This window comes from Gymnoscopelus braueri (genome assembly GCF_963280865.1).
Source record: "Gymnoscopelus braueri genome assembly, chromosome: 21".
In the NCBI taxonomy this organism is placed as follows: domain Eukaryota; kingdom Metazoa; phylum Chordata; class Actinopteri; order Myctophiformes; family Myctophidae; genus Gymnoscopelus; species Gymnoscopelus braueri.
In genome coordinates, this window is record NC_137623.1 from 24,981,545 (window position 1) to 25,006,544 (window position 25,000).

At 42.9% G+C, this 25,000-nt stretch overlaps 4 protein-coding genes across 6 annotated transcripts in view; 2 read left to right on the plus strand and 2 right to left on the minus strand.

The window, feature by feature from the left end:
• cfap44 (cilia and flagella associated protein 44) overlaps positions 1–6,440 on the minus strand; it is a gene marked incomplete at its 3' end in the record, with an annotated part of 24,459 nt that extends 18,019 nt beyond the window's left edge. Inside the window, exons 1-14 of the mRNA XM_080417458.1 lie at positions 6,349–6,440; positions 5,665–5,827; positions 5,405–5,507; positions 4,973–5,189; positions 4,681–4,795; positions 4,415–4,579; positions 3,368–3,523; positions 3,217–3,264; positions 2,750–2,849; positions 2,494–2,588; positions 1,817–2,026; positions 1,443–1,553; positions 364–516; positions 1–156 (exon numbers count right to left, since the gene is read on the minus strand). The exon at positions 1–156 is cut by the window's left edge and continues 81 nt beyond it. Of these exons, the coding sequence (XP_080273584.1) occupies positions 1–156; positions 364–516; positions 1,443–1,553; positions 1,817–2,026; positions 2,494–2,588; positions 2,750–2,849; positions 3,217–3,264; positions 3,368–3,523; positions 4,415–4,579; positions 4,681–4,795; positions 4,973–5,189; positions 5,405–5,507; positions 5,665–5,827; positions 6,349–6,431 (1,875 nt within the window). The 5' untranslated portion in view covers positions 6,432–6,440. The remainder of the gene's footprint in view (positions 157–363; positions 517–1,442; positions 1,554–1,816; positions 2,027–2,493; positions 2,589–2,749; positions 2,850–3,216; positions 3,265–3,367; positions 3,524–4,414; positions 4,580–4,680; positions 4,796–4,972; positions 5,190–5,404; positions 5,508–5,664; positions 5,828–6,348) is intronic.
• Positions 6,441–9,847: 3,407 nt separating this feature from the next.
• spice1 (spindle and centriole associated protein 1) lies at positions 9,848–20,894 on the minus strand. Of its 3 annotated transcripts, none has more exons than XM_080417745.1 (18): positions 20,781–20,894; positions 16,832–16,930; positions 16,332–16,379; positions 16,084–16,224; positions 15,604–15,706; positions 14,972–15,090; positions 14,726–14,808; positions 14,409–14,551; positions 14,076–14,201; positions 13,642–13,928; positions 13,264–13,395; positions 12,929–13,055; positions 12,591–12,707; positions 11,808–12,295; positions 11,194–11,383; positions 10,562–10,640; positions 10,340–10,403; positions 9,848–10,004 (listed from the first exon to the last, which is right to left on the minus strand). In XM_080417745.1, exons 2-18 carry the CDS (start codon positions 16,928–16,930, stop codon positions 9,948–9,950), a joined length of 2,403 nt encoding a protein of 800 aa, XP_080273871.1. In that variant the 5' UTR covers positions 20,781–20,894; the 3' UTR covers positions 9,848–9,947. The 3 variants fall into 3 exon arrangements, with proteins under 3 accessions (XP_080273871.1, XP_080273872.1, XP_080273873.1); XM_080417746.1 differs by lacking the exon at positions 20,781–20,894 and adding an exon at positions 20,188–20,286; XM_080417747.1 differs by lacking the exon at positions 12,591–12,707.
• LOC308077111 (eukaryotic translation initiation factor 5-like) lies at positions 17,490–19,590 on the plus strand. Its single transcript, XM_080417665.1, is given in 2 exon segments — positions 17,490–19,073; positions 19,076–19,590. Coding segments are annotated over 2 exon segments (1,317 nt in total). The 5' UTR covers positions 17,490–17,971; the 3' UTR covers positions 19,291–19,590.
• A 119-nt stretch (positions 20,895–21,013) lies between the features above and the next one.
• The window catches only part of shisa2b (shisa family member 2b), a 9,294-nt gene continuing 5,307 nt past the window's right edge, over positions 21,014–25,000 (plus strand). Inside the window, exon 1 of the mRNA XM_080417782.1 lies at positions 21,014–22,206. Within this exon, the coding sequence (XP_080273908.1) occupies positions 21,888–22,206 (319 nt within the window). The 5' untranslated portion in view covers positions 21,014–21,887. The remainder of the gene's footprint in view (positions 22,207–25,000) is intronic.

Here is a 25,000-nt window from a genome sequence, read left to right on the forward strand (position 1 = left end):
AGTTTTCTCTCCCTCCTCATCCTCCTCATTCTCCTCTTCTTGCCCCTCATCATCATCGGGCTCTTGCCCGCGCTCCCTGGCCCTTTTCAGCCGAGCCGCTCGCTCGCTGGCCTTCCTCTGCTTTATTTCTTGGCGCCGTGCGACTGCCGCCTCCCTCTGAAATGACGCACAAGATGTACAAATTCAACACAAACACAATCAAGCGAGAAACCAAAAGGATCACACACACACATACACACACTTCAAAGACGTGGAAAAGGGGCTGTGACTGAACAGAAAGCTGAGAAAATAAGACAAACCACAAGTGTGACAACAAAAAGCAGCATCAGAGGGACGGGCAGTCTGCCAGAGCTCCACTCAGACCTTAATGCGTGTTTTGATGCTTCTGAAACTGAAGGCTCTGGTGGGCAGCTCAGACAGCTGGTACGTCTTGCTCGGCCTCTGGTCCTCCGGGTCCGGAGACTGGACCTCGACCACATGGCCGCTCGCACATAGGATCAACAGCGTGTTTTGGCTCTAAGTAAATACACACACAAACACACATGTTTGATTTGATCATTAAGAAACAGTTAGCTTTAACCACATCCACAGCGTCCCTATTCTGGGCATGTCCTGATGATAGGCAAACATTTGCTGAATATAGGAGGCCTGCCGCATTGTGACATGTTGTGAGCTTGTAGATCGGCTATGTTTGGTGAAGAGATTTGGTTTTGATTGATTGATTGAATACTTTATTAACAAGTTGGTTAACAGTACAGGGAAAGTACAGTCAAAGGTTATGCTAAAAGATAACACAAAAAGCCTCAGGGGGCATCAGTAATCCTCCTATAATTTGACAAACCTCTGTAGTGCGTGGTGTAGTGCGTGGTGTAGTGCGTGGTGAGGCCAAAATTGGTTCTGCCCGTTTCTCCTCAGTGGCTGGAGCAATTGATCTGAATTTGCACACAGCCATTGACCATTACCATGTGCACCTAACAGCGAAGCCCGTTTTCCGATTACACGAAATCTCAGCTGTTTATTAGCGTTTTTGTGTTCGCTGGCTCCCGGGTTGCCAGATCATGTGCGCATATCCCCCCACGGGTATGGTCGACTCTAGTACATATAATAATACATACAATACAATACAAAACATATCTGTAGAAAACTCAGTAGCATCAAAATGTATATTTACAGAGAAGGGAGGGATGGGGGCGGGGGGCAGAGGATGCTACTACCAAGGTGTTCAAGGAGTTCTACCGGTATGCTCAATTATATTTTAAGGCCAGCCATTCTTTTAGAGTAGTTTTTAGTTTGGGTAGGGAGTTGAGATCTTTTTGGTAGGGTTTAGAGGGGAAAAAGGGAGGGGACCAAGTATAGATCCTCAGGAGATCCCGATCAATTAAGTACAAAGGGTTTAAGTGGTTAATGGTGATTTGACCAGAGATGTGGCTTACTGTACGTACATGGGACTGAGGGGACCACTCTAGTTGCTGCACTGGTCCAGGAACCTCCACAAAGCCGATGGGGTCGTATTGCTCCCGGGTCGTGAAGAAGAACACAGTGCAGTCTGAGCTCTAGGGAGAAGCGAGAAAAACATTCGAAAGTGAACATACTGGGTGTAGTAATTACATGATTCAAGATTGCTTTAATTGTAATTTGTTTTCCATCTGCGAACAGCTTCGGAAAAAATGAAATTATGTTTCTCCTAGTTAAAGACAGCAAAGATTTATAAAAATAATAAATAAATAGTGCAGAAAAATACTCTATAGATCTAAATAAATCCTAAAAACTAGAAGAATTCATCAAGACATTAGCCCATTACGCTCCACCCTCTTACCCCTGTGGCTAATATCTCTCCGCTGCGCTCGTATGCAATTGCGGTCACAGGTGCAGTGTGGGGTTTGAAGGCTTGCTTGAGATGCAGTTCCGCATCTCCGTTGCCGCTGCGCCCAGCGACCGTTCGCAGGCTCTGGGGGTTATACAGCTCCAGCAGGCGGACCACTCCGTCCTCAAAGCCTGCCACCAACAAACCTCCACCCTGGTTCACCTGCATACACATCAGAGGCAAGTGTCGGTCAGACAGATATAGACTTTAGCTCTTTTCCACTACGAAAGGTAACCCAGAATCATCCAGAACGGCAGAACTTGAAACTTTCCAGACCCTGTGAAGTTCTGTGATTGTCTTTTTTGATTATGTTTCCATTGTAACCAGAAAATAGTCAATCTACAAGCTCACAACGTGACGCAATGTGACACACTTGTGAGCATGTAGATCAGCTATTTTCGCTATTTAAAAATAAAAGAAGGGGAAAAAAGGTATAAGTTCTGACTTGTGGGTTCCCAGAACTCAGGGTTAGTGCCCAAATTAGGTTCTGATAACTTTAACTTAAACTGAGCCATAGCATGTGGAAACAAATCCAGAATGCGTGGAATACGTTTCATGGCACGGCACGTTCTTGTAGTCAAAAAGAGCCTTTAGGTAGACACTTTATCATACCAATTACACATACACACCACGGGTGGAGCCCAGCTGAGTGCAGTTCCACCCTGTTTGAACTGGCTGGTTGTCAGCTCCCTCTTTCCAAGGAAGTCGTAAACCTTTACAGAACCTGGGAAAGAACAACAGTGGAATAAGGATAATCAGCGAGTGCTTGAGTGTGTGTGTGTGTGTGTGTGTGTGTGTGTGTGTGTGTGTGTGTGTGTGGGTGCACGATGCTTATACAGTATGCATGTGTCCATACATGTGCACATATTCATGTAATTTACTCACCATCCAGAGAAGTAGTAGCCATTAGATGGCTTATCCTGGATACATCCATACCCTGGATCCCCCCAGCATGGAAGGAAAACAGGCACTCTGGATCCTGGGTCTTATTCACAAAACATAATGAATAAGTATAGAATATTATACACATACAGTACACACACACACAAGGCATTGCATTACTAATTGATATCTAATGTTTGGAGCTACACACAAATTAACAATTTACAAATTAGGCATTTAGCAGACGCTCTTAATCCAGAGAGATTTACAGTAAGCAAGGAAAACACGAGGTAATACATCAAATGCATAGAAATAGTAATCTAGGATTATAGGTAAACCAAGAACCGATCATCAGTCTAAGCAGTATAATATCGAGAAATTTATAATCTGTATATTGAAACTATACACACTATAGGATCCCAGGTCTACAAATGACCTGGCAAATAATAGCGGAAGTCCACAAAACTCACAATGTTGGAAAATGAAAGGTCCAGTTTCCAAATGCCTCCTTTTGAATCCTTCAAGGCAAGAAGTTGGGAAAAATAAGGGTTAATTGCCATTACGCCCATTTAAATAAATAAACTGTGTAATGTTAGCTTGTGTGACCTTTGGCCAACTGACCTGAGCGAACCAGATGAAGGAGTCGGGCAGGGAGCTCATAACCATGGAGGACAGGCTGACGTTGCGTCCGACCACCATCTCATTCATGGGTTCCATCTCAAACATCTCGCTGTCATCGTTACAATCTGCAGCGTCGATGCTCTCAAAGTCCCAGCTCTGACACAGTGAGAGAAAATCACATTAACATGGGAGAGATATGGTGATGACATTGGAGACAATTGAATAGGAGTGCATGGGAATTATGGAAGTTAATTAGTTAGTTAGATATTAGATGCTTTATTGTTATTATTGGATATAACAACTTTAACCTGGGTATCATGTTCACTATAGGCAAAACCTTTCAAGAAGTTTAAAAGTTCCAAAATAGCAGATCTACGAGCTCTTACGACTTAATCCATTTTCAACTTCATCTATCTATCTTCATATAAATAGTTCTCACTAATGCTCATGATAATATGGTACCATTTTTGTCTATTCGGTTTGCGTCTCAGAGGGCTGTGGACAGTTCAGAAATCCGCCTACCAGTGACATCATTGATGGGCATTCCAAGCTAATTGAAATGGCAGGTTTTCTTTTCCTGGAAAGTTAGCATACTATAATGGAATCCATTGTTCTCGCGTTAATAAGAATATAAATAAAAAATGTAAATCTGGTTTGAAAACAAAAACCTGACTAACGATGATGTCACTGGTAGGCGTGTTTCTGAAGTGTCCACAGCCCTCCTATGAGACACAGACAGAGTAGAATTATTTTTATAATTTTAGCATGAGCATTATTGAGGACCAATTATATGAAGATGAAAATGGGTGAAGTCGTCCTTTAAGCAGAACAAAACTATGTTCCGCTCATCTAAGCAGCATTAAAAGAAATACAAAATAGAAAACTACATGTATACGAATCTAAACTGAAATATAATAAACAGTCACAGTCATATACTGAAATGAATAGTCAGTCAGATAAAATACCATAAACATTGACAGTTATTGCACTTGTATTAGCAGTACACATAGCCCACCATGTGATTTTTATATTGACAGATGATATTACCCGTATCGCTCCGTCAGAACCGACGGTCATCAGCTCTCCCTCGTCCAGGGTAAACTGCTGGATGGCTCCTGAGTGGCAGGTCCTTCCTCCTTTACGACAGATCTCCACCTTGAGCAGACCCCCTTCCCACAGAAGCATGTTACCCCACTCTGAGCCTGACACCACCTGACAAGATAGAGAGAAATGTATACATATTATAACAATTTTAGTTGAGCTGTATAGTCTCAGTCTTTGTACTCGGATTGGCATAAAAGCAGTGGACAGACCTTGCCATCGGGTAGTTCTATATAGCCCTTGATGTCAGTAGGAGCTGTCTTCCCAAACCTTCCCGTAAGCCCTTGCAATTTTAGACCAGTGAACGTGCTGGTCATTTTCCAGAACCTGTGAGAGAGAAGCGGGTCAAACAATATCAATTCACTGTAGTGCTATCAAGTTATCAAAACATAGACATATTCTAAACATTTTTAATGTTCAGCATTTATTGTCCTTTGATTATGGATATAATCACCTTCATAATAGCACCAATAGCACCAAGAGCAGGCTAACAGACCAACTTACTTGATGTGTCCAGGTGCTGAGGTTGTGAGCTGTCCAGGGCGGTCTGGGGAGAACGTGACTCGGTAGAGGTCCCGAGAGAAGGCCTTACAGCGCAGCATGACCTGCTCCTGCCTCCAGTCCCACAGGGTCAACATGCAGTCAGGGGTACGGCCCACACTGGCCAGCAGGGAGCCATCATGGTTGAAATCCACACAGCTGTATGCCCTCTCTGTACCACCTAAACACAATAGCATATAGGCTCACAAATTACTGGATTTAGCTTTTTTCCCCCCACCACCAAATTGTCTCTTTTGTTGATTTTTAGATATATTTTCAGTTGCTGCATTCGGTTGCTGCCGAATTTTGGAAACTGACTCAGATAGGGGTCGATACACTTTTCTTATGTTATAAACACTTTTCTCCTGAAAATGCAGTCTGTAACCTATACTGTACCTCTTAGGATGCGGTAGGGTCTAAGTGAAGGATAATCATAGACAATGATGTTGGGCTGGTCTCCATTCTCTGCCACAGCAAAGTAACTCTTGCTTGGATGGGCCTTTGAACACATACAGACAGACAGAGGAAGACAGAGAGCCAGTACAAAATAATTAAAAACCATGGGTTGCATGGACTGGAGTACATGGTTGTGGTGGGTGTATTTCAAAAGCTTGGATCTACTGAATGATGATGAAGTATGATATGAGATGCCTCACCATAATGGTACCAATTCCTCCCCCGCTACAGGACCGGAGATAGCGCTGCTCCTTGGTGGAAACGTCTAATAGGACCACCAGATTGCCTGCTATAAAGGCCAGGGTTCTCTCATCCAGCAGCTGTAGGTTGGCCCTACGCTCACAGTCATAGCCAAATGAGTGCCTGAATGTCACCAGAGTTAAGGATCTGTTTCACACCCAAAGAATAAGTAAGAGAGAAGCTTTAAGTTGATTAGTTTATTGGTTTGTTACAAAGATGGGGATTTGAGAAACTAGTTTAACCCATTCAAACTGGAAAAGCATCTGTGTCATTTTCGATTTGTGCGCTGGCAATTCAAAAATAGCAGATATACATCTGCTATTTTGAAAAATCGTGAGAATTTGTGCAAATATTTGAATATGTAAACATTTTTTTTTCAAGCAAACATTTTTAACTAAAATCTTTTCTTCTGGGGGTCCCTGGAACAAGATATTTTGACATAGGGGTCGGCGGCCGAATACATATCATTTGAACAAGATTTCTTTTTTAGAACCACTCATATAGCATATTATATAGCATATTCTTCAGAAAAGATTTAGAATTTAGAGGACTTTTGTAGAATCGGCCTCAGGTCTTAATGGGTTAAAGCAAAATGAGAAGAACGGTAGCAAGTTATTAGCTAAACGTAATTCTAAGAAAGATACGAAAGATGCAGGAGGTTCTCAGGGATTTCAGAGTGTGGTGTGATGAACGGTCTGGAGTAGAGCTCCTCATAGTTGTAGAACATGTCTTCAGGAAGCTTTGTGCTTGATTTGTCCTCATCTTCCTTCTCTTGGAGGACGTCCGACTGCTCAGTACTATGTACTGCAGGAGCTGGGGCACATAGATACCACAGCAGATGTACAGTAAGATGTATGGTAAAGAATATATATTTAAACAATCATTCATGTTTACCATGGATTCATGTCATAATAGCAGGGACAAATGATACACCAGTTTGTCAACCAAGGTGGAAAGCGGCACTCCAAAATAAAGGTGCAAGACAGACAGGACTCAGTTTAGTTTTTAATCTGACGCGTTTCGGCGCATGGCCTTCACCAGAGCACGTTGAAATGCATATACAAGGTATACATTTATGTATACACTCTTTTTATAGGGTATACAATCATCCCCACCTGTAAGGGGGGTTCTAAATTGGAGGTGTGACAACATGTAAACACAGACAATCACAGACATCACAGAGAGCGATCCAAAAAACGTACATAGTGCATAGTGCAAACGTACATAGTGTGATCCAAAAACTTACATAGTGTACAGAGTAGTTTTTGTTGGTGTTATCCTTTTAGACAAAGTGCTTGACTGTACTCGTGCTGTTTTTACATTTCTGTCTAATAAAATATTCAATCAATCAATCAATCCAGAACATTTCTCTCTGTGACAGTAGTTTGGGGTGGTTGCCTCCTCTATACTAGGGGCAGTAACTTGTTCTATGCCTACATAGTGCTAGCCTGGTAAACCCTCCCTCCGGAAATCTCATTTCCATAAATGGAAATGAGATTTCCGGAGGGAGGGTTTACCAGGCTAACATAGTGCAGGGTTGATGGAGAACCATGATTTACTTCAAGATAGTGATTAGTGACCCTAACCCGGCCTAAGTTAAGTGGGGAACATAGAACCCGGGGAACATAGAACCTGGGGAACATAGGGATGACCCCTGTTTAACAATTGCCAGTGGTGGAAAAATTACTCACATTTTTTACTTAAGTAAAAGTATCAATACTGCAGTGTAGAAATACTCTGTTACAAGTAAAAGTCCGGAATTCAAAATGTACTTAAGTAAAAGTGCAAAAGTATTGGTTTCAAAATGTACTTAAAGTAGCCTACCAAAAGTAAAAAGTTCTCATTATGCAGAATGTCCCATTACACAAGTTCTCAAATGTATAAAAATATTTTTGTATACGCATTGTGAGCTTGTAGATCGGCCATTTTCAAATGGACGAAATGTATATAGGGCTGCTGAAGTATTAATGTATTAATGTATCTTTTGTTATAATAATCAAAATCTACAAAGTAACTTGTAACTAAAGTTTTCAAATAATTGGAGTGTGCCTCTGAGATATAGTGGAGAAGTAAAAGTAAGGAAAATTGGAAATACTCCAGTAAAGTAAATAATACCTCAAAATTGTACTTTACTAAGTACAGTACTTGAGTAAATGTACTTGGTTACTTCATTGCCGTTTTGAAATATTCGTCTGGAATTATCAACTTTCAGCGCCATCTTGTGGATTGCCCAGGCTTGAGTTGAGTCTGTGCACTGTGCGTGTCTGGACTGGTTTGGTCAGAATGTAGTATTAATGTTTCCCCATTCATTCTGACTGCGGCTGTTCCGTAAAAAAAGTGACTGAGGAAAAATGCCATCAAAAGTCTATAAAGTTCTGAAAAGTTGTTGGTCTTTGTTAATGGCAAAGCGTTGAAGACTTTTCAACTTCAACAAACAATAATTGTATATAACACGTCCAGAAATACAGTGTGGTAAATTTGAGTTTTAGTTGTATTAAAGTACCATTTTTATTAGCTAATTTGGGTTACCTTGTTGTTCCGCGTTAGTTTGATCCTTGAAGTCCATCGTCGTTTGGATTCGTTGCTCAGCGACAGCGGAACTAAGGAAGTAATTTTTTGTCGCAATGCTTGGTGGTTGATGTAGTTTTTTTCCTGCCACTTTTTTTGACAGTTAGCAGACGCTACAAAGTGTACAATCTGAGTAAATGAAATGATCCCTACCCTAGTCCAGTGGTGGAAAGTAACTAAGAACATTTACTCAAGTACTGTCCTTAAGTACAATTTTTTGGTATTTTCACTTTACTGGAGTATTTCCAATTTTCAATACTTTTACTTACTCCACTACATCTCAGAGACAAATATCGTACTTTTTACTCCACTACAATTATTTGAAAACTTTGGTTACTTTGAAGATTTTGAATATTATTACAAAAGATACATTAACCACTTCAACCCTATGCATTGGATATTTGAAAATAGCCGATCTACAAGCTCACAAGGTGTCGCAAAGCGAGGCGTCGTGAGCTTGTACATCGTCTATTTTCAAAAGATCTTGTGAAAATGGAATATACTGCATAATGAGTACTTTTACTTTTGGTACTTTAAGTATATTTTGATGCCAATACTTTTGTACTTTTACTCAGTAAATTCTGAATTCCAGACTTTTACTTGTAACTGAGTATTTCTACATTGTGGTATTGATACTTTTACTCAAGTAAAAAAATGTAGTACTTCTTCCACCACTGCCCAAGACATCGCACACGACAGGGTAAATGGTCACGTAGAGTGCAAAGAAATCTAATTCCACTGCTACAAATTAGGATACCACCAACTAAAGCATCTGATGTTAACCCATTCGGTTAAAGAAAAACAATCCCTTGCTGAATCTGCCTTGAGATTAGATCATAGATGGATATAAACATGACATTCTTGTGGTCCCATAATTATACGCCTGTCCTCACATAGCCTATGTGAACAAGTAATCAACATATCTGCGTATTAAACTAGCATAAGTGCTTCTTGAGGACACACTATATAGTGACTGCACCCGTTTCATGTAACACTATATTTATTTGCATCTGTGACGTTGTAATGTGATTCAAATGTTTGTTATTGTTTTTCATTATGTATGCGTTTTATATGCTGTTATCAGGGCGTCCTTGAAAAAGAGAGCTTGCTCTCAATGGGCTTCACTGAATAACTAAAGGTAAAAGAAAAGAAAGAAATGTGTCAAAGAATAGGCTACAATGAATGAGAATTCAAATAGTCCATCTCTTGATACTTCCATAGAAGACATACAGTATGGCCTACTACAGCATGTGAGACTAATTTGAAAATGGCAAGGCTTCTGGCAGGAATTTTCAATTCTCTATTTCACTAATAAGCTTGGTTGGCAATTAACATATGTATTTTCTAACATTAACAGTAGCTTGTGTGTCAATAAAATGTATAGAGCTTTGAATTCTTTGGCTTAGTAATGGAGGCCAGTTGTAGACCTATAGCCAATCCCATGACTCATCCCAGAAACCATTACCAAACCATGTTGGTGATAGTAAACAATCACCTTTTGGAGCTTAGCAGTGTCTAGACTATATTTCTTTAAATCATCCCAGAAACCACACAGTTCATTCTTAAAAATTAAGCATGTTTAATTTATTCATAAAATATTGCATAGATTAAAACAACAAAAGAAACATCAGTCTGTAACATTGTCAAGTTTCCCCAGGTTAAATCATCACTCATGTTATCTCATATGTGTGGACAATGCAAACCATCCCTCTCGTTCAGTCAGCTGGTCTGCCTGTTGTGAAGAGAAGGAACATTTTAGTTTTTCCATTCAACTTCTACTAAACACAAACTATTTTTGCAACAAACATACAGAATCAGCTTTATTGTCACATCACTGGTTTACAGGTGTAAAAAATATATTTTTTGTTATTTCCAGAAAAAAAGAAAAGAAGAAGAAGAGGTGGGGGGGACGGGGGACGGACACAAATCAACAAAATATATCTACTTATACTATGCATATCCATCCGGTACAATATGTACATGAGGTTAGATGTATCAACATAGCAGTAAGTATATACTGTACATCCACATGATATTAGACAGGAGAGAATATCCACTTATATGTACCTGTGTCCTGCTACCACCCCTGGCTTCTCCCAGTCTCGGTGAAGCCCCCTCACTACCAGCAGATCTGCGTACGAACCAAAATGTTTCTTAAGCCATTTTCAAGTGCAATAAAAACTTCATGTGGAATGTGTGCACAGTGGTGTATTGGTTCCCAGGCCTTGCCACATCATGGTTAACATAGACCAGACCCACCAGCCAGCTCACACACACACACACACTCACCGTCTCCCACCACCACTCGCCTGTGACAAGGAATCCTGTGCAGGCAACAGCATAGACATGTCTGGGCTCCTTCCGCCAGCTGAGAATGCATGGATTAAAGCAAAATAAAGTCTCACGACTGAAAATGTTTGTATGGCTAAGTCCTAATGTGCAATTTGTGAATCAGTGTGAAAGGAGTCCCCCGACCCACCCACACTGGCGCCGTTTCCTAAACAATTAACACAATATGTAAAATGATGATGTTTTAGTAACATTGTTCCTGCTGTACATACAGCCAACCAGGTGAAAAAAAAATCCCAGATTGAGGCTTTAATTAACCTTTGCTTTTATATGAAATATCCGAGACTATTAAGATGTCATGGAAGATGTTTCTGAACATATTGCTAGTTTGACCACTTCAAATTCTCTAATCTTAAAATAATAACCAAAGAGAGCCTAGCTCTAGATAGGCTATTTTCACTGCGCAACATGCTTCCATAGAAGACACGCTGGCTTCCATGGAATCCAAATGACTGACATCAGTCGTGGCGACGGAGAACTTTTAGTCCATGAGAATGGCGTGATAAAATGATTTCACTAAAGTCAATCAAACAGGCTCCCAGACGGCAATGCAATTGGTTGATCCACAATACCTGCTGCGTGTGGACTGAAGGCAGAGGGAGGGATGGGGGAGATGGAGGGTGAAACCCTGGCTGAGGTGCTGCTATGTCTCTGCTGCTCGATGAGCTCCAGCAGTCGACCCCTGGCTGCTGCACTCTGCCTGTTCAGTTCCAGGAGGCGCTGCTCCACACTGCTCATGCTGGGGGCTTCCTGCACTGAAGCCTGTGTGAGAAGGCAGGGACACAGGTCTGATTTCAAGCAAGTGAGGCTTTGGTGTAACTTATGCATGAAAACTGTTCCACTGTACAAAACTATAGTATACACTCCACATAAGCAGCAAACATTTCATTAAAGTTCAGCTGTATATACACAGTAGACGGTTTCAGGCAGCAAACAAAATGACACCTCTGTCCTGAACGTTCCAAACTTTGTGAACCTCCTGTTTGTAACCATTGCCTTTGGAAACTAGTCAAACTACTGTATCAGTAAAAACTGCTGCTAGTTAGCTAACTAACTAGCCTACAGGAAATTCCATAAGATTGTTTTTCTTTCCATTATTATAATTATTGTTTTAATTTTGTGCGTTTTGTAAACAGCTGACAGGATGTTGTCAAGGGTTATCGCATGCCTCCTAGCAACATTGCACCTGTTGTGTAGGAGGTTCTCCGTGGGCAGTCTGAACCTGCTGGGGGGTCCGTCTCCCTGTGCTGCTGGCCGCTGACCGGACCTCTCCAACGCTTTGGGGCGTCACTCTCCCCGTGCTGCTGGGTGCCGACCTAACCTCTCCAACGCTTTGGGGCGTCACTCTCCCTGTGCTGTGGGAGGTAGAGCCTCTGCGCTCCGTGTTCCTATCGGGTGATCCTCTGTTGCCAGAACCACCGACATTGGCTTGGTTCACCTGGGCCCTGATCATGTTGTTCTGCTGGGTCAGATGAGCGATCTGGGCCAGCAGGGCCTCTTGGGAGAGATGTGAACGCAGGGGGTCAGAGATCGCGGGCAGCGCGGAAGTGGAGGGGAGGTCAAGGAGAGGCAAGCTGGAAAAGCTGGCGGCCGAGCTGAGCGCCCGGACGTCCTCACGGGAGCGCATGGTGTCAGGAAACGGAAGGTCCCGGTGCAGAGGCACAGGTCGAAACACTGGAAGGACAGAGAATGGGTGGATTACTTTACATCACTCGTTCTCAATGTAAGAGAACTGGGGACCGCCAGGGGTCCAAATCGACCTTTCTGTCTGTAACTCAACACAAATGGACCCTTCCATTTGTACAGATTTTACAGAGGAGATTGAGGTCCCAGAGATTTAAATAAAGGTAATGCATATCAAACTGGGGGTCCTTGAATTTCAAATGGATGAAAATCACTGCTTTACATGGATGTCAACAAATGGACTCCGAGAGTAACAGATTATAGTGAGAGGGAGACTGTGCTTCACCAGGGCTGTGTTGCTGGTTGTACATTTGTCGAGGTGGGGAGAGCAGCACTGCAGGAGGAATAGGTACTTGTGTTCGCTCTGTATCTCGCTCGGGAAAAGGCGGTCCACGTTGACAGTCTGTGCAAAACACAAATTGCGGACCAGTTACCCAACGGGCATATGCACGCATGCACACATATACAAAAAGCATTTATCAGAAGAATGCACTTATGCTAATGCAATCATCTCCTTTTACGCTGAAAGGAACGCCAAAGGACCATGATGGAAACAGGTTGTTGAGGGCTTTAAATTTGGAGGCGTATGTTTTTTTAATTAGTCAGATAAAGAAATAAATAAACCTGCAGCTATGTCAGAGTCTTGAGTTCTGTAGTCCCTGGGTGCTCCCGGCAGTTCCAGTCCTCCCAGTGTCAGCACCACTGTGTCCAACATCTGTTCCAGCTCTGCTGTCCGCTGCTGCAGCCCTGCCTGGACAGCGCAAAAACACCCGCACAAAATCCAAAGTGAACCCAGAGATTTCCACCAATTCAAGATGACTTCCTATACGTTCTGGTTGGTAGATTTGAGCGATACAAAGTTCAAACTCACACACCCAGATTGAACAGATCATTTTGTCCTTGTTGCACATTGTACCAGTGATAGAGTGTGGTCTGCTGTGTGTCATGCAAAAGCTCACCTGCAGGGCAGAGCTCTCCTCTCGCAGAGTCAGGGTCTCAGCAGTGAGAGCGTCTATCAGCCCCCGCTGCTCTCTCACCTCCTGCTCCAGTATACTCCTCTCCTGAGCATCTCTCTTCGCCTCATCCTCCCTCTAACATGTTGTGGGAAGAAAGTGAGCAGCGTGATGAATTAGGCGCAGCACCAATACCAATAATACTGACGTCACAAATATCACACACCCAGCCTTTATTTGCCCTGGGTGAGGGGAGTGATGAAAGCATAGAGGGTCATACGCTGTATCTGTTGTCAGCCCAAGCGCAAATGTGTTAATGGTGCATAATTTAATTATATTCAAAATACATGCAGATTATGTGTTTTATCATGATTTCCACCACACCTGCTTAAGTAGGTGCACCAGACGCCCAAGAGTGGAGACCAGGGCTACAGAGAATCCAGTGAGGCCTTGAGGTCTGTGTGGCTGTGGATCTGGGGTTAGTGCAGGTGCTGTGTCAGATTCCTGAGGACTTAGTGAATCCAGCTCAGCCTCCACCTGGCCCAGCATGGTCTGCAACATTCCCAGACTGGACTGGTTTCCATTCAGAGCACTTAGCGAAGAGCCGTCAAGGCCTGAAGCCTCTGGACCACGTAGATTGCTGGTCCTACTGGCACGACCACTATTGCCAACTGAGAAAGACACATACAGACAGACGTACACGACAATGAAAAGGAGAGATGAAGATAATTATGTTGTTTTTGTTCATGTAAATATATTTGAATCCAGAGTAAGTATATCTTTTTCTGTATGAGTGAGGATTGTCATCCTGACACTACCTGGCTGGTTGGTAGTGGGCTCAGAGTTGAGTACTTTAGTAACCAGGGTGGACAGTTCCTCGCTGTGTTCTTCTGACTGGCTCTGTCTGGACCGCACACGCTGGACCGCCACTGTGGCGTTGAGAGCTACAGAAACCAGGTCACACCAGTTAGTGTGTAGAGCGTTAGAGGAGGACAGAATATTAAATACAAACCATTCAAGATAATGGGGTTTACCACATGCTAAAGTATGTTTAAGGCTTATTAGAGTAAACTACTCTTTCCCTCATTTAACACATCTGTAGTCTAGTAGGGGACATCATCCTATACGAGTCTGTCTTCTTCTTCTCCTACCTGCTGGGTTGGGTGCTCTCCCTGACATACAGGGAGTCACAGGAACGCCATCTCTGGTCCCTTGATGCCGAGAACTGGACTGGACCCGCTGTCGTTGTGTCCGCCTTCCCGGAGTCTTGACCTTCATTTTCCGTAGATTGGCTCTGCGTGTGAAAACAGAGCAGTTTAGTGAACAGCAGGGACAATGGAGCCATAACAGCAGGGTTTTACATCGGTATGATAATTTGATTAACTAACTTTCCTTACAAATCACATTGTACCAGCCATTCTGTCCTATTTGGTATGGAGGTGGGTACTACAGTACATACTATGTTTACCTGTGTACTACAGAGACAGGGCTAGCAGCAGCGGCCTCTTCTTCACTGTAGTATTCCTCAGCACCTTCTAGTTCATTAAGGGCCTGGAAGGAATAATGATGTATCCAAATGCACATTAATAAAGCAAAATGAAAACTCAAGAGAAAATGGACTGATCATGATCACACTGTGGCCATTTTGCTAAATGACCCACTGTGTGAATATGTATGTAACGGAATGTACACCTAAGTTAACACTAGAACACACCTGCTGGTCCATCATAGACTGGCTGAGAAGAGACAGTGGTGTTGGTGGATCTGGTCTCTGTACTACAGGCAGTACAGAGTCATAGTCACAGTCTGGAGCCATGGTCACGCTGGGGTGGCCTGCATAATAATAAATGTACTCACTTACTGTATGGTAACTTAGTGTTAAATGCTACTATACCATACAACATGTACTGTATAATCTTGCCAGAGATTGGAGCCAACAGAAGAGGACAATACAATACAGTGTAAACCTGAGTGAGTCAAGCAGAGTTTGCAGATACTTTTTATTTTATTTATGTGCCAGATTGATTAGATTTGCCACACAACACAATACAATGAGTGCTTATGATCAACATCTGATTCAGCTGATTTGACGCCATCTGAACGGCCATGATGCATTAACCACTTTAGCCTTATATGAAGTACATTGTTGTACGGCAAATAGAGAAGATAACCGATCGACAAGCTCACAACACATCGTGAGGCGTTGTGAACTTGTAGATCCAAAATTGGGGAACCAGGTTGAAAGTAGTTCAATGCTTTTTCACTCCAAAAAGGTTAACACACACTATTGGAACTATTTATAACTACTAAACCCAGATCTGTCCAAAATGGAATGAATTATGCTACCAGTCTGCCGGCGAGGAGCGTCTCCGAACAGATCCTTGACCACGGCCATGGCTCTATCTGAACGGGCCAAAACATCTTGCAACAGCAGCTGGTCAGAGAACACCTACAAAAAAACAACACGTCACCATCTCCACACCAGGAAATAGCCACTAGTAAACATTTTAAACATTAAAATGCATAGGTTTTCCAAAGGAAAGTTCATAATTACGCATTGCACATGTATCTGTTTATTCTTAACAGTGTTGAGACACATCATTTTTCATTTCTGTTTATGAAATCCCAGACTTTTCCCCAGACTTTCTCATTAGGTGTTTTTCTACAGCTTTAGAGACCTGTAAATTGACCCTTGTACTGTAGAATCCCTCCAGCAAATAACTGGTAAACTGACATTACTAACAAATATCAGTTATACATATTCAATTCCATTCCGAGTGTGCAAGTGAAAGCAGCTATCAACCCAGCACACTGAAATTCACAGACCTCCCTGATGATGCTGGCGCTGGCATGGTCCAGGGGTGCCGGGCTCCCAGGGTGTCTGAGCTGGCGTCTCATGGCCTTCTGTTTCAGCTCCCACTGGGCCACAACCTTGTTATGAGACTTGTGACTCTCATGTCGATATCTCTGGAAGAGAAGATTTACTTGGCATACATTTGAACTATGAAATTAAGTGCTACTCACACCGAAACTGGTGGCCATTCATAGAGCAAAGACGTTACCAAGCAACTTACCAGCTCCTCAGGTGTCAGCTTGTGCACAGAGAGATCATTAACAGTGCTCTGAAAACAAAGCAAAACAAACGTTGCCGTTTATTTCTCTCCCTTTAGGTCAGCGGTTCTCAAAGTGGGGTCCAGGGGACCCCCAGCAACATTAGTAACAAATTAGTGTAAATAGAATAAAAATAAAGAAGAATCTATAGCATTAAAATGTGTTTAATCACTTTAAACCATTGGCTCTTTGAAAACAGCCGATCTACAAGCTCACGATATGACTTGTAAATGCTTGTAGATCTGTTGTAGAGCTATTTCTAAAAGATCTTGAAATGTGAAACATTTGGAATATTTTGGAAACATTTCTTTTAGCAAGGCAAAGCTTGAATGGGGTCCGTCCTTGAAATAAAAAGGTTTGAGTAGAACTGCTTTAACCCATTAAAACCGGGAAAGCATCAGTGTCATTTTAGATTTTAGCGTCGGTTATTAAAAAAATAGCAGATCTAGTGAACAACACTCACCACCCAGTCTCTCTGAGCAGCACCTGTCTTCTTGGGGCGTCCAACGGGCCTCTTCCCTTGACTGTGTTGTGAGCGCCCCCCAAACCTCACAAATGACATCTACAAAACAGTATGACACACAGAGTACTTCAGGTGCTCAACTTTGCTTTAGTTCTATAACTTAAACATGATTTAGTTTTGTTAACATAAAATCAGTCGGACACATTTTCCCAGGATCCAAACACTGTCCAATGATACACCACTAACAGTACACCACTGTACATCATAGGAGCGTGACAGGAGAGCACAAACATGTAGCGTCTGTTTGTTGATTGATTGAATACTTTCTTTGCAAAAACAAGCACAGAGGTACAGTTCCATACAAAAGGATGCTAAAAGGATAAACCCAAGAAAGCAGTGGTGTCAAGTACTGTACTTAGTACAGTTTTGAGGTATTTTTTACTTTAGTGGAGTACAGGGGTAGCTACAATTTAGACTTTAGGCATTTAGCAGACGGAGCGATTTACTAAAGTAAATTTTGAATACTGTACTTTTACGGTTTTAAGTTGTAACAGAGTATTTCTACCTGATGGTATTGATACTTTTAGTCAATAAAGTAAATAAATGTAGTACTTTTTCCACCACTACAAGAAATCACTATAGTTTGTTTCCATGGTCAGTAACATCTACGCAGCAGGCACGGTATCCCGCAGAACATTCGAGAGGTTTTCCAAACCCCGAGGACGTTCCAGATATTCCTGTTTCTTTTGAGACGACATCGCATCCATTGTTGGGACATTTTCGCTGAACAACTGTGCGTCTCTTTGAAGCAAATAAAGCACCTTTGCTTGTTTATATCCTACCTAAAAACCACCAAGCGACAAGACAACCCGTCACTGCGCCTCTTGGGACGATCAGCGTTGTGTTTATGTCTTTGTTTTGTGAAAACGAGCTGTTGCGCAGCCGTTGGAACCTGTGTGGTGGAAACCTAGCGTTAAAGCGAGGAGCTTGCGGCCACAGCGGCACGAAATTTTTCATGTCAGAGACCGAGCACGCTTGCAGTCGTTTATGTCATCTCCTCTTTTCCAGACAGAAGATCCCCAAAAATCGTCATTCAAGATCTGTTTATCTTACCGATAGTGCTCATAACATTCAGCCAACATGTCTGTCAACGTCAACCGCAGTGTGTTGGACCAGTTCTACCGCTACAAGATGCCCCGTTTGATTGCCAAGGTTGAAGGCAAAGGGAATGGAATCAAGACGGTCATTGTCAACATGGTTGATGTTGCAAAGGCATTGAACAGGCCTCCAACATACCCAACCAAGTTTTTTGGTTGTGAACTCGGTGCTCAGACCCAGTTTGATGCGAAGAACGACCGCTACATTGTCAACGGCTCCCACAAGGCCAATAAGTTACAGGACATGCTTGATGGGTTCATCAGAAAATTTGTGCTGTGTCCCGAGTGTGACAACCCTGAAACTGACCTGCAACTTCTGTCCAATTCTCAGCATGTCAATCCCAAGAAACAAACCATTGGCAACTCCTGTAAGGCCTGTGGATACCGTGGCATGCTTGACACCAGACACAAACTCTGCACCTTCATCCTCAATAACCCACCAGAGAAAGTTGACAGTGGATATGGAACAGCAGCTCCTCCAATCAAGAAGGAGAAAGACAAGAAGAACCGCAAGAAGGACAAAGAGAACGGTTCTGGTAGCGCAGACAATGACATTGATGCCCCGGATGCTGTGGATGGCGATGACGACGATGAAGACTGGTTGGAGGAGACAACAGAGGAGGCACAGAGACAACGGATGGAGGAAATCAGTGACCATGCCAAGGTCCTCACCCTCAGTGAGGATCTGGAGAAACCCCTTGAGGAGAGGGTCAACTTGTTCTACAACTTTGTCAAACAAAAGAAGGAGAGTGGAACCATAGATGCTGCTGATAAGGAGATCTTGGCTGAGGCAAAGCGTCTGGACGTGAAGGCCATGGGACCTCTCATCCTCAGCGAGCTGCTCTTCAACGAGAACATCAGAGACCAGATCAAGAAGTACACGCGCCACTTCCTGCGATTCTGTCACAACAACAAGAAGGCTCAGAAGTATCTGCTGGGAGGGTTTGAATGCCTGGTGACGCTGTACCAGGCTCAGCTACTGCCACGCGTTCCCATCATCCTCAAAGACCTGTACGACGCAGACCTGCTGGAAGAAGACGTTATCTTCGCCTGGGCAGAGAAGGTTTCTAAGAAGTACATCTCTAAGGACTTGCCAAAGAGATCCATTCCAAGGCTGCCCCGTTCGTCAAATGGCTGAAGGAGGCAGAGGTGGAGAGCGGGGGAAGCGAAGAGGGGGAAGATGAAGATGATGAGAACGTTGAGGTGGTGTATTCATCCTCTGCCCGAGAGCTGAAGGTTGAGACTGTGAAGCCAGACAAACCTGAGAAAGAAGAGGAAGACATCGATATTGATGCAATTTAAAAAGACGAGAGACTTGGAAGAGATACTTTTCTTGCATTGTGGCTTTGACTCAAATCTTTACCTAAGTGGCTGGCCTTTTTCCGGCCCCCCGCCCTCCCCTGTCCCCTTAGTAACCTTCCCTCTCTCCATCCTCATCCAACAGCCCTGTCTCTGCTTTGTGGCATGAATAAACATAGTGCTTCACTTGCTGCACATGATGTACTCGAGACGATAAAAAACATTTAAAAAGCTTTTGGGGATTTTAATCAAGGTGTTTTGGGGTGGGGGTGGGTTCATTTGACTGCACATTTATTTTGTTTCTGTATGGATTTTCCAGTCAATAAAGAATGTTTTGCTATCCAAAAAATAAAAAATAAATAAAATAAAAATAGTTTGTTTCCATTGGGGTCCATGTGTATTCAATTCATCGAAAAGGCATGCTGGCACTGTTAATATTAAGCATTTTTGCCATGGACATACAAAATGAGTGCACAATAATATTACCAGAAACACATCTTATAAAGAGCTATCCCAGAAGGACAATAGCAGGTCTGTAACTCTGACAGTGTACAAATGGAACCAAATGGACCCTCACGGGTCCATTTGGTTCCATTTGTACACTCTCAGAGTTAAGGGGGTCCTTGCAAATAAAACATTTGAGAACCACTACTATAGTAGGACTCCTATTTTGCCATATAGTGTCATAGTAAATCAGTGTCATACATATTCTGAAGAAAAACTGCATACTTGACGTTCAGTAATTGGGTCTTGTGATCAAAATAAGAACATTAATGGTGTGTAAAAAATAAAATCCAAATTCTGCCACGGACAAGACCAAGTCTTTACCACGGACACATGTGTCCGTGTACAGACATATTGATGACCCCTGCTACTACCATAGAGTTAAAAAATACTTACTGTTTTTATGGTGTTTAGCCACCACTGTGCTAGTCGAGTCACTTTTTGAACAGTTGCGCGTCACTTCCTGTGTTGTTGTTACCAAGGACGCCTCTTTACCGTGGAGCATGATGGGAAATGAACGTACACCTGTAACGCCTGATTCGGCCACTAGATGACACTGTCTGTCAGTTTACAATTTACAATTTAGGCATTTAGCAGACGCTCTTAATCCAGAGCGATTTACAGTAAGCAAGGACAACACAAGCTAATACATCAAATGCATTAAAATAGTCATCTAGGATCATAAGTAAATCAAGAACCTATCATCAGTCTAACAGTAGAATATCCGGGGGAAAAAATCAATAATGATCTTTGTAGCGTCTTGTGTGTGCGGTGCTTTTGCCAAACTTTTCAGCTCAAGACGACCCAAAAGATACACTTGGTGTATTTCAAAAATAGTGAAAATATGTATATTTTGAAAACAATTTTTTACATTAAAACAATTGGAACTTCTTTTGAAAAATAATTGTCTTTTACGTTTTTGTTGAACGTTTTTTATTTCTTTTTTATTCTTTTGAAATTATGATTTAATTGGTGGGAAATTTACTCACGGTTGGTAAAATGGGTCCAAAATGGGTCCCGACCCAACGTTGGGAAACAGCGCCTTAGGAGACAGACAGAGACAGGAGATGTTGCCAAAATGTCCACTACTGGCGCGCGCGCGCGCACACACCCCCCCCCCCCCCCCCCCCCCCCCACACACACACACACACACACACACACACACACACGCACACACACACGCAGGGATTGGAGGGCAGAGGGACTGACTGACGGACCAACCATCCGCTTGAAGGAAAAGTGCAGAAGATGTTTACTTAACTTTTCTTTTACTACCCGTAACCTCGCGAGACTGAACACTGGGATGGATCATTCTAAGTAGCTACTCACTCACCCTAAATGGAACGGAGAGACCCTCACATTATAGCGAGGTGTAAAGACTACCAGCACCAGCACGCCTCCCAGATGCCAACGCAGGAATACTTGCTTCTATTAGGCTAGATTGGTGAAGTTGCAATGCAGACCAGGCTATATACTTTGGACATTGTAACTTTGCACAAAGGGCTGGGGGCCAGTGGACTTGTGGACAAAAGGAGTGTGTAGGCTGTATGGATTAGGACTACCTACATCTCTGGGGACGGTCATTTGAGGAGCGCACTACAAGAGGAGACATGGATTCCGTGCCAGAAGACTTCCATTCAGCCTCCTGATATACTGGATTTACCGGGGGTTTCGCGGACGCACAACAAAGTGGAGTATTAGGGACAGATTAGAGAGAAAGAGTAGGAATCTATAATTAATGTGGGGTATTTCAACAAGTTCACGTGACACAACATAACTGAGTAGATTCTGGCAACTTTTGGATATTTTCCCCACGTGAAGGAGCCCGCTTGGCATTCGTGGATCTACCGATTTTCTTTTTCTTTTTTTCGGGGATCTACCGAATTACGCACGAGATTCTCCTAGCAAATGACAGCTTCAAGGCGCTCTGTTTATCTCTCTCTTTATCGCCCCTGTCCCATTCATTCATTGCGGTGATCCTCCACATCGCTCCATTCCCCAGGTTTTAGACCCGAGGAGGAGTGAAAGAAAGCCTCAGTGTTTCCCTGTGCCAGTGCAGTGCGCGGCCACGGGCAAGCCTATTATAGCCGGCCACGATGATGATGATGATGTGGGGATCCGGAGGTTTCCCGATGTCTGTCCCCGTGATCGTGACCCTTCTCCTGGTCATCATGGACGTGAAGGCCAGCGGGGAGTACTGTCACGGCTGGCACGACAACCAGGGCGCGTGGAGAGAGGGCTTCCAGTGTCCGGAGAAGATCGACGGCGCGGACGCGATCATCTGCTGCGGGAAGTGCGAGCTGCGCTACTGCTGCCCGGGCACCAACGCACGGCTGGACCAGGGGACCTGCACCAACGACAAGAAGGACGCCGAGCCGGGGACAGAGAGCAAGGAGAACAAGGACTCATCGGCAGGTAATGTGTACAGTTCTGGAAGGAATTTCATTTCCAAAAATGCAGTGGCGGAAAAAGTAGGCTACTCATATTTATTTATTTTACTTTTTAAGTAAAAGTATCAATACTGCAGTGTAGAAATACTCTGTTACAAGTTAAAAGTCCGGGATTCAAAATGTACTTGAGTAAAAGTATTGGTGTCAAAATGTACTTAAAGTATACCAAAAGTAGAAAGTAGGCCTACTCATTGTGCAGAAGAATGTCCCATTTCAAATTAGAAAATAGTCGATCTACAAGCTCACAATGCCTGGCATACTATTTTCAAATGGCCGAAATGTATATAAGGCTGAAGTGGTTAATGTGTGTTTTGTAATAATAATCCAAATCTACAAAGTAACTAGTAACTAAAGTTTTCAAATAATTGTAGTGGAGTAAAAAGCACAATATTTGCCTCGAGAGATGTAGTGGAGTAGAAGTAAAAGTACCAACAATTGGAAATACTCCAGTAAAGTAAAAATACATTTTTTTTACTTAAGTACAGTACTTGAGTAAATGTACTTAGTTACTTTACACCACTGTCCAAATGTAATATCATGTTGGCCCGAAGTGTCAATATATGTCTAAAACTGAACTGACTGAGATGCCTTGTTCGCTTCAATTTGTTGCATAGACTAGCCCTGCTGTTCTAAATTAGATTGCATACAAATTTAATAACTTAATAACTTTAAGTGACCAGTTGGCTGGTCGGCCATCCCATGTCCAAGACGCATGCATGGACAGGACAGGACCCACAAGGACTAAACAGGACAGGACTGTGACAGGACTGTGACAGGACTCACAGGACCCCAATGGAAACAAGCCATAGTGCTTTCTTGGGTTTAATCCTTTTAGCATCCTTTTGTATAGAACTGTACTTTCTGTGCTTTTTTTTCTTCAAACTGTTAATAAAGTATTCAATCAAATCAATCAAACAGGACGGGCTGAAATGCGATATAGCAAATTGCAGAGAGAAAATGCAGCGGCCCGCTGCTTTGAGAACTCGGTCTAGCCTACTTTGTACTTATAATACCAAATAGGCTGAGGCTCATCTCAGTGAAAGCGTTTTAATGTGCCTCCCCTGCCTCAGTTGGCAAACGACAGCTGCAGAGGAGACAGGCAGCAGTAGACACCCTATAGCAAGCCAGTTAACTGCCCACTCACTCACAGTCACAAATGGCAAATTGTGCTGTTGCACAGTTATAAATAGCTGTGTTTGTTCTAGCGGCAACACACTGCAGGGACTGAGCTCAAATCGCACTGTCCCCACGAGGATCGGGTTTGGACTTGACCGGATCCTGGCCAGTGGGCCGTGACGGCGCTGACAGCTCGGTTCATAATAACAAATCGCGTTATGTATCATTTCCTAGAGACCTGTGTGTGGAATCCCATTTCCATCCGCAGGGTCCATTGGTAATCCTCCCCGCTGCCCCATTGATGTAGCCGAGCTTTCAGGAGATTGACACTCAGTCTTACTTTCAACAAGTTCTTCCTATAGAGACCACCTGCAATTTACATTTGGCTACAAGCAGTCTATTATTAGTTAGGCCTACTACTCGTTCCCAAAGTGTAGTAATCCCCTGTTTGGCTAACTGAGCTACAAACAGACAAGTCTAATCTAACCTATTATTTCATTATAATAGGTTATTATTCATTGTGTTTATTGACAAGGTATTAACACAGTTTGAGTTTATCGCTGCTCCTGTATGATACACGCTACAGGGAAGTTGTATTTCTTTAAATAAGAAAAAGATGCAGATGAAGTCACATGAAAATGGAGCAAGTAATGGACACCAGTGAAAAGAGTAGGCCTACTTAAGTGCCTGTGGGGGACTTGACTTCTTCTGGACAGCATCTTTCCCTCCAACTATAATCTGTCATTTGCTCAAAAACAATCTCGCCTTATCGCCCCAGGAAGCAGTATACATTTTCATACAATGGCAAACAGCCAAAATAATGTAAAGAAAAGCAGGCCTTTACTCCCTATAGGACAAAAAAGGAAGTGTTTTGTCGTGCAAGGCCCAGTTTGTGCATTTAATTCATTTGTCATCCACATGGCAGCCTATTAATCATCCGCAAAGATACACACAGTAATGTCAAATGCATAACGGACAGGAAATTATTAATGCATTCAACATAAAGAAGCATGTGGTGTTTAGGAACAGGAGAATGCCCATGGGATAGCTCTAGGAGACGAGAAGGCCCAGGCCCAGCCAGCCACAAAGATTATGCCCAAAACAAGAGCTTAGGGGAGGGGGCTGATAGCTGCCATAGCTCAGTTCCAGCAACAGGTGTGGAAGAGTGACAGGGAACAATAGCAGTGTTTTGTTACAACATAAGATGTCCACTGTTTAAAGAAAACAGTTATGCCAATCATTGAGCACAAAATGTAAAATAACTAGGGAGGTGCACTCCATAGAGCACAGGTCGCCGCCAGCCGTTGCTTTTAAAACAAGCTTGCAAATGACTTGATTCAGTTCTTTAACTTTCTTGTTGGAAAGGGCAGCATATAATAGCAGGCCATCCTCTTGTTGTAGGCTACACTACGCAGGTGTAAAACTCCTGGCATGTGCAGCTGTTGAGATTGCATTAGCTCTGTCTCTCTCTCTCTCGCTCTCTCTCTCTCAATTCAATTTACCGGTAAATTCAATTCAAATGGGCTTTATTAGCATGGGAAACATACATTTACAGTGCCAAAGCAAGTGTGAAATAAAAACCAGCAAAACTAAAAGAATGAATGACGTACAATTGAGATCTAGGCCTATTAGAATAAAGAAAT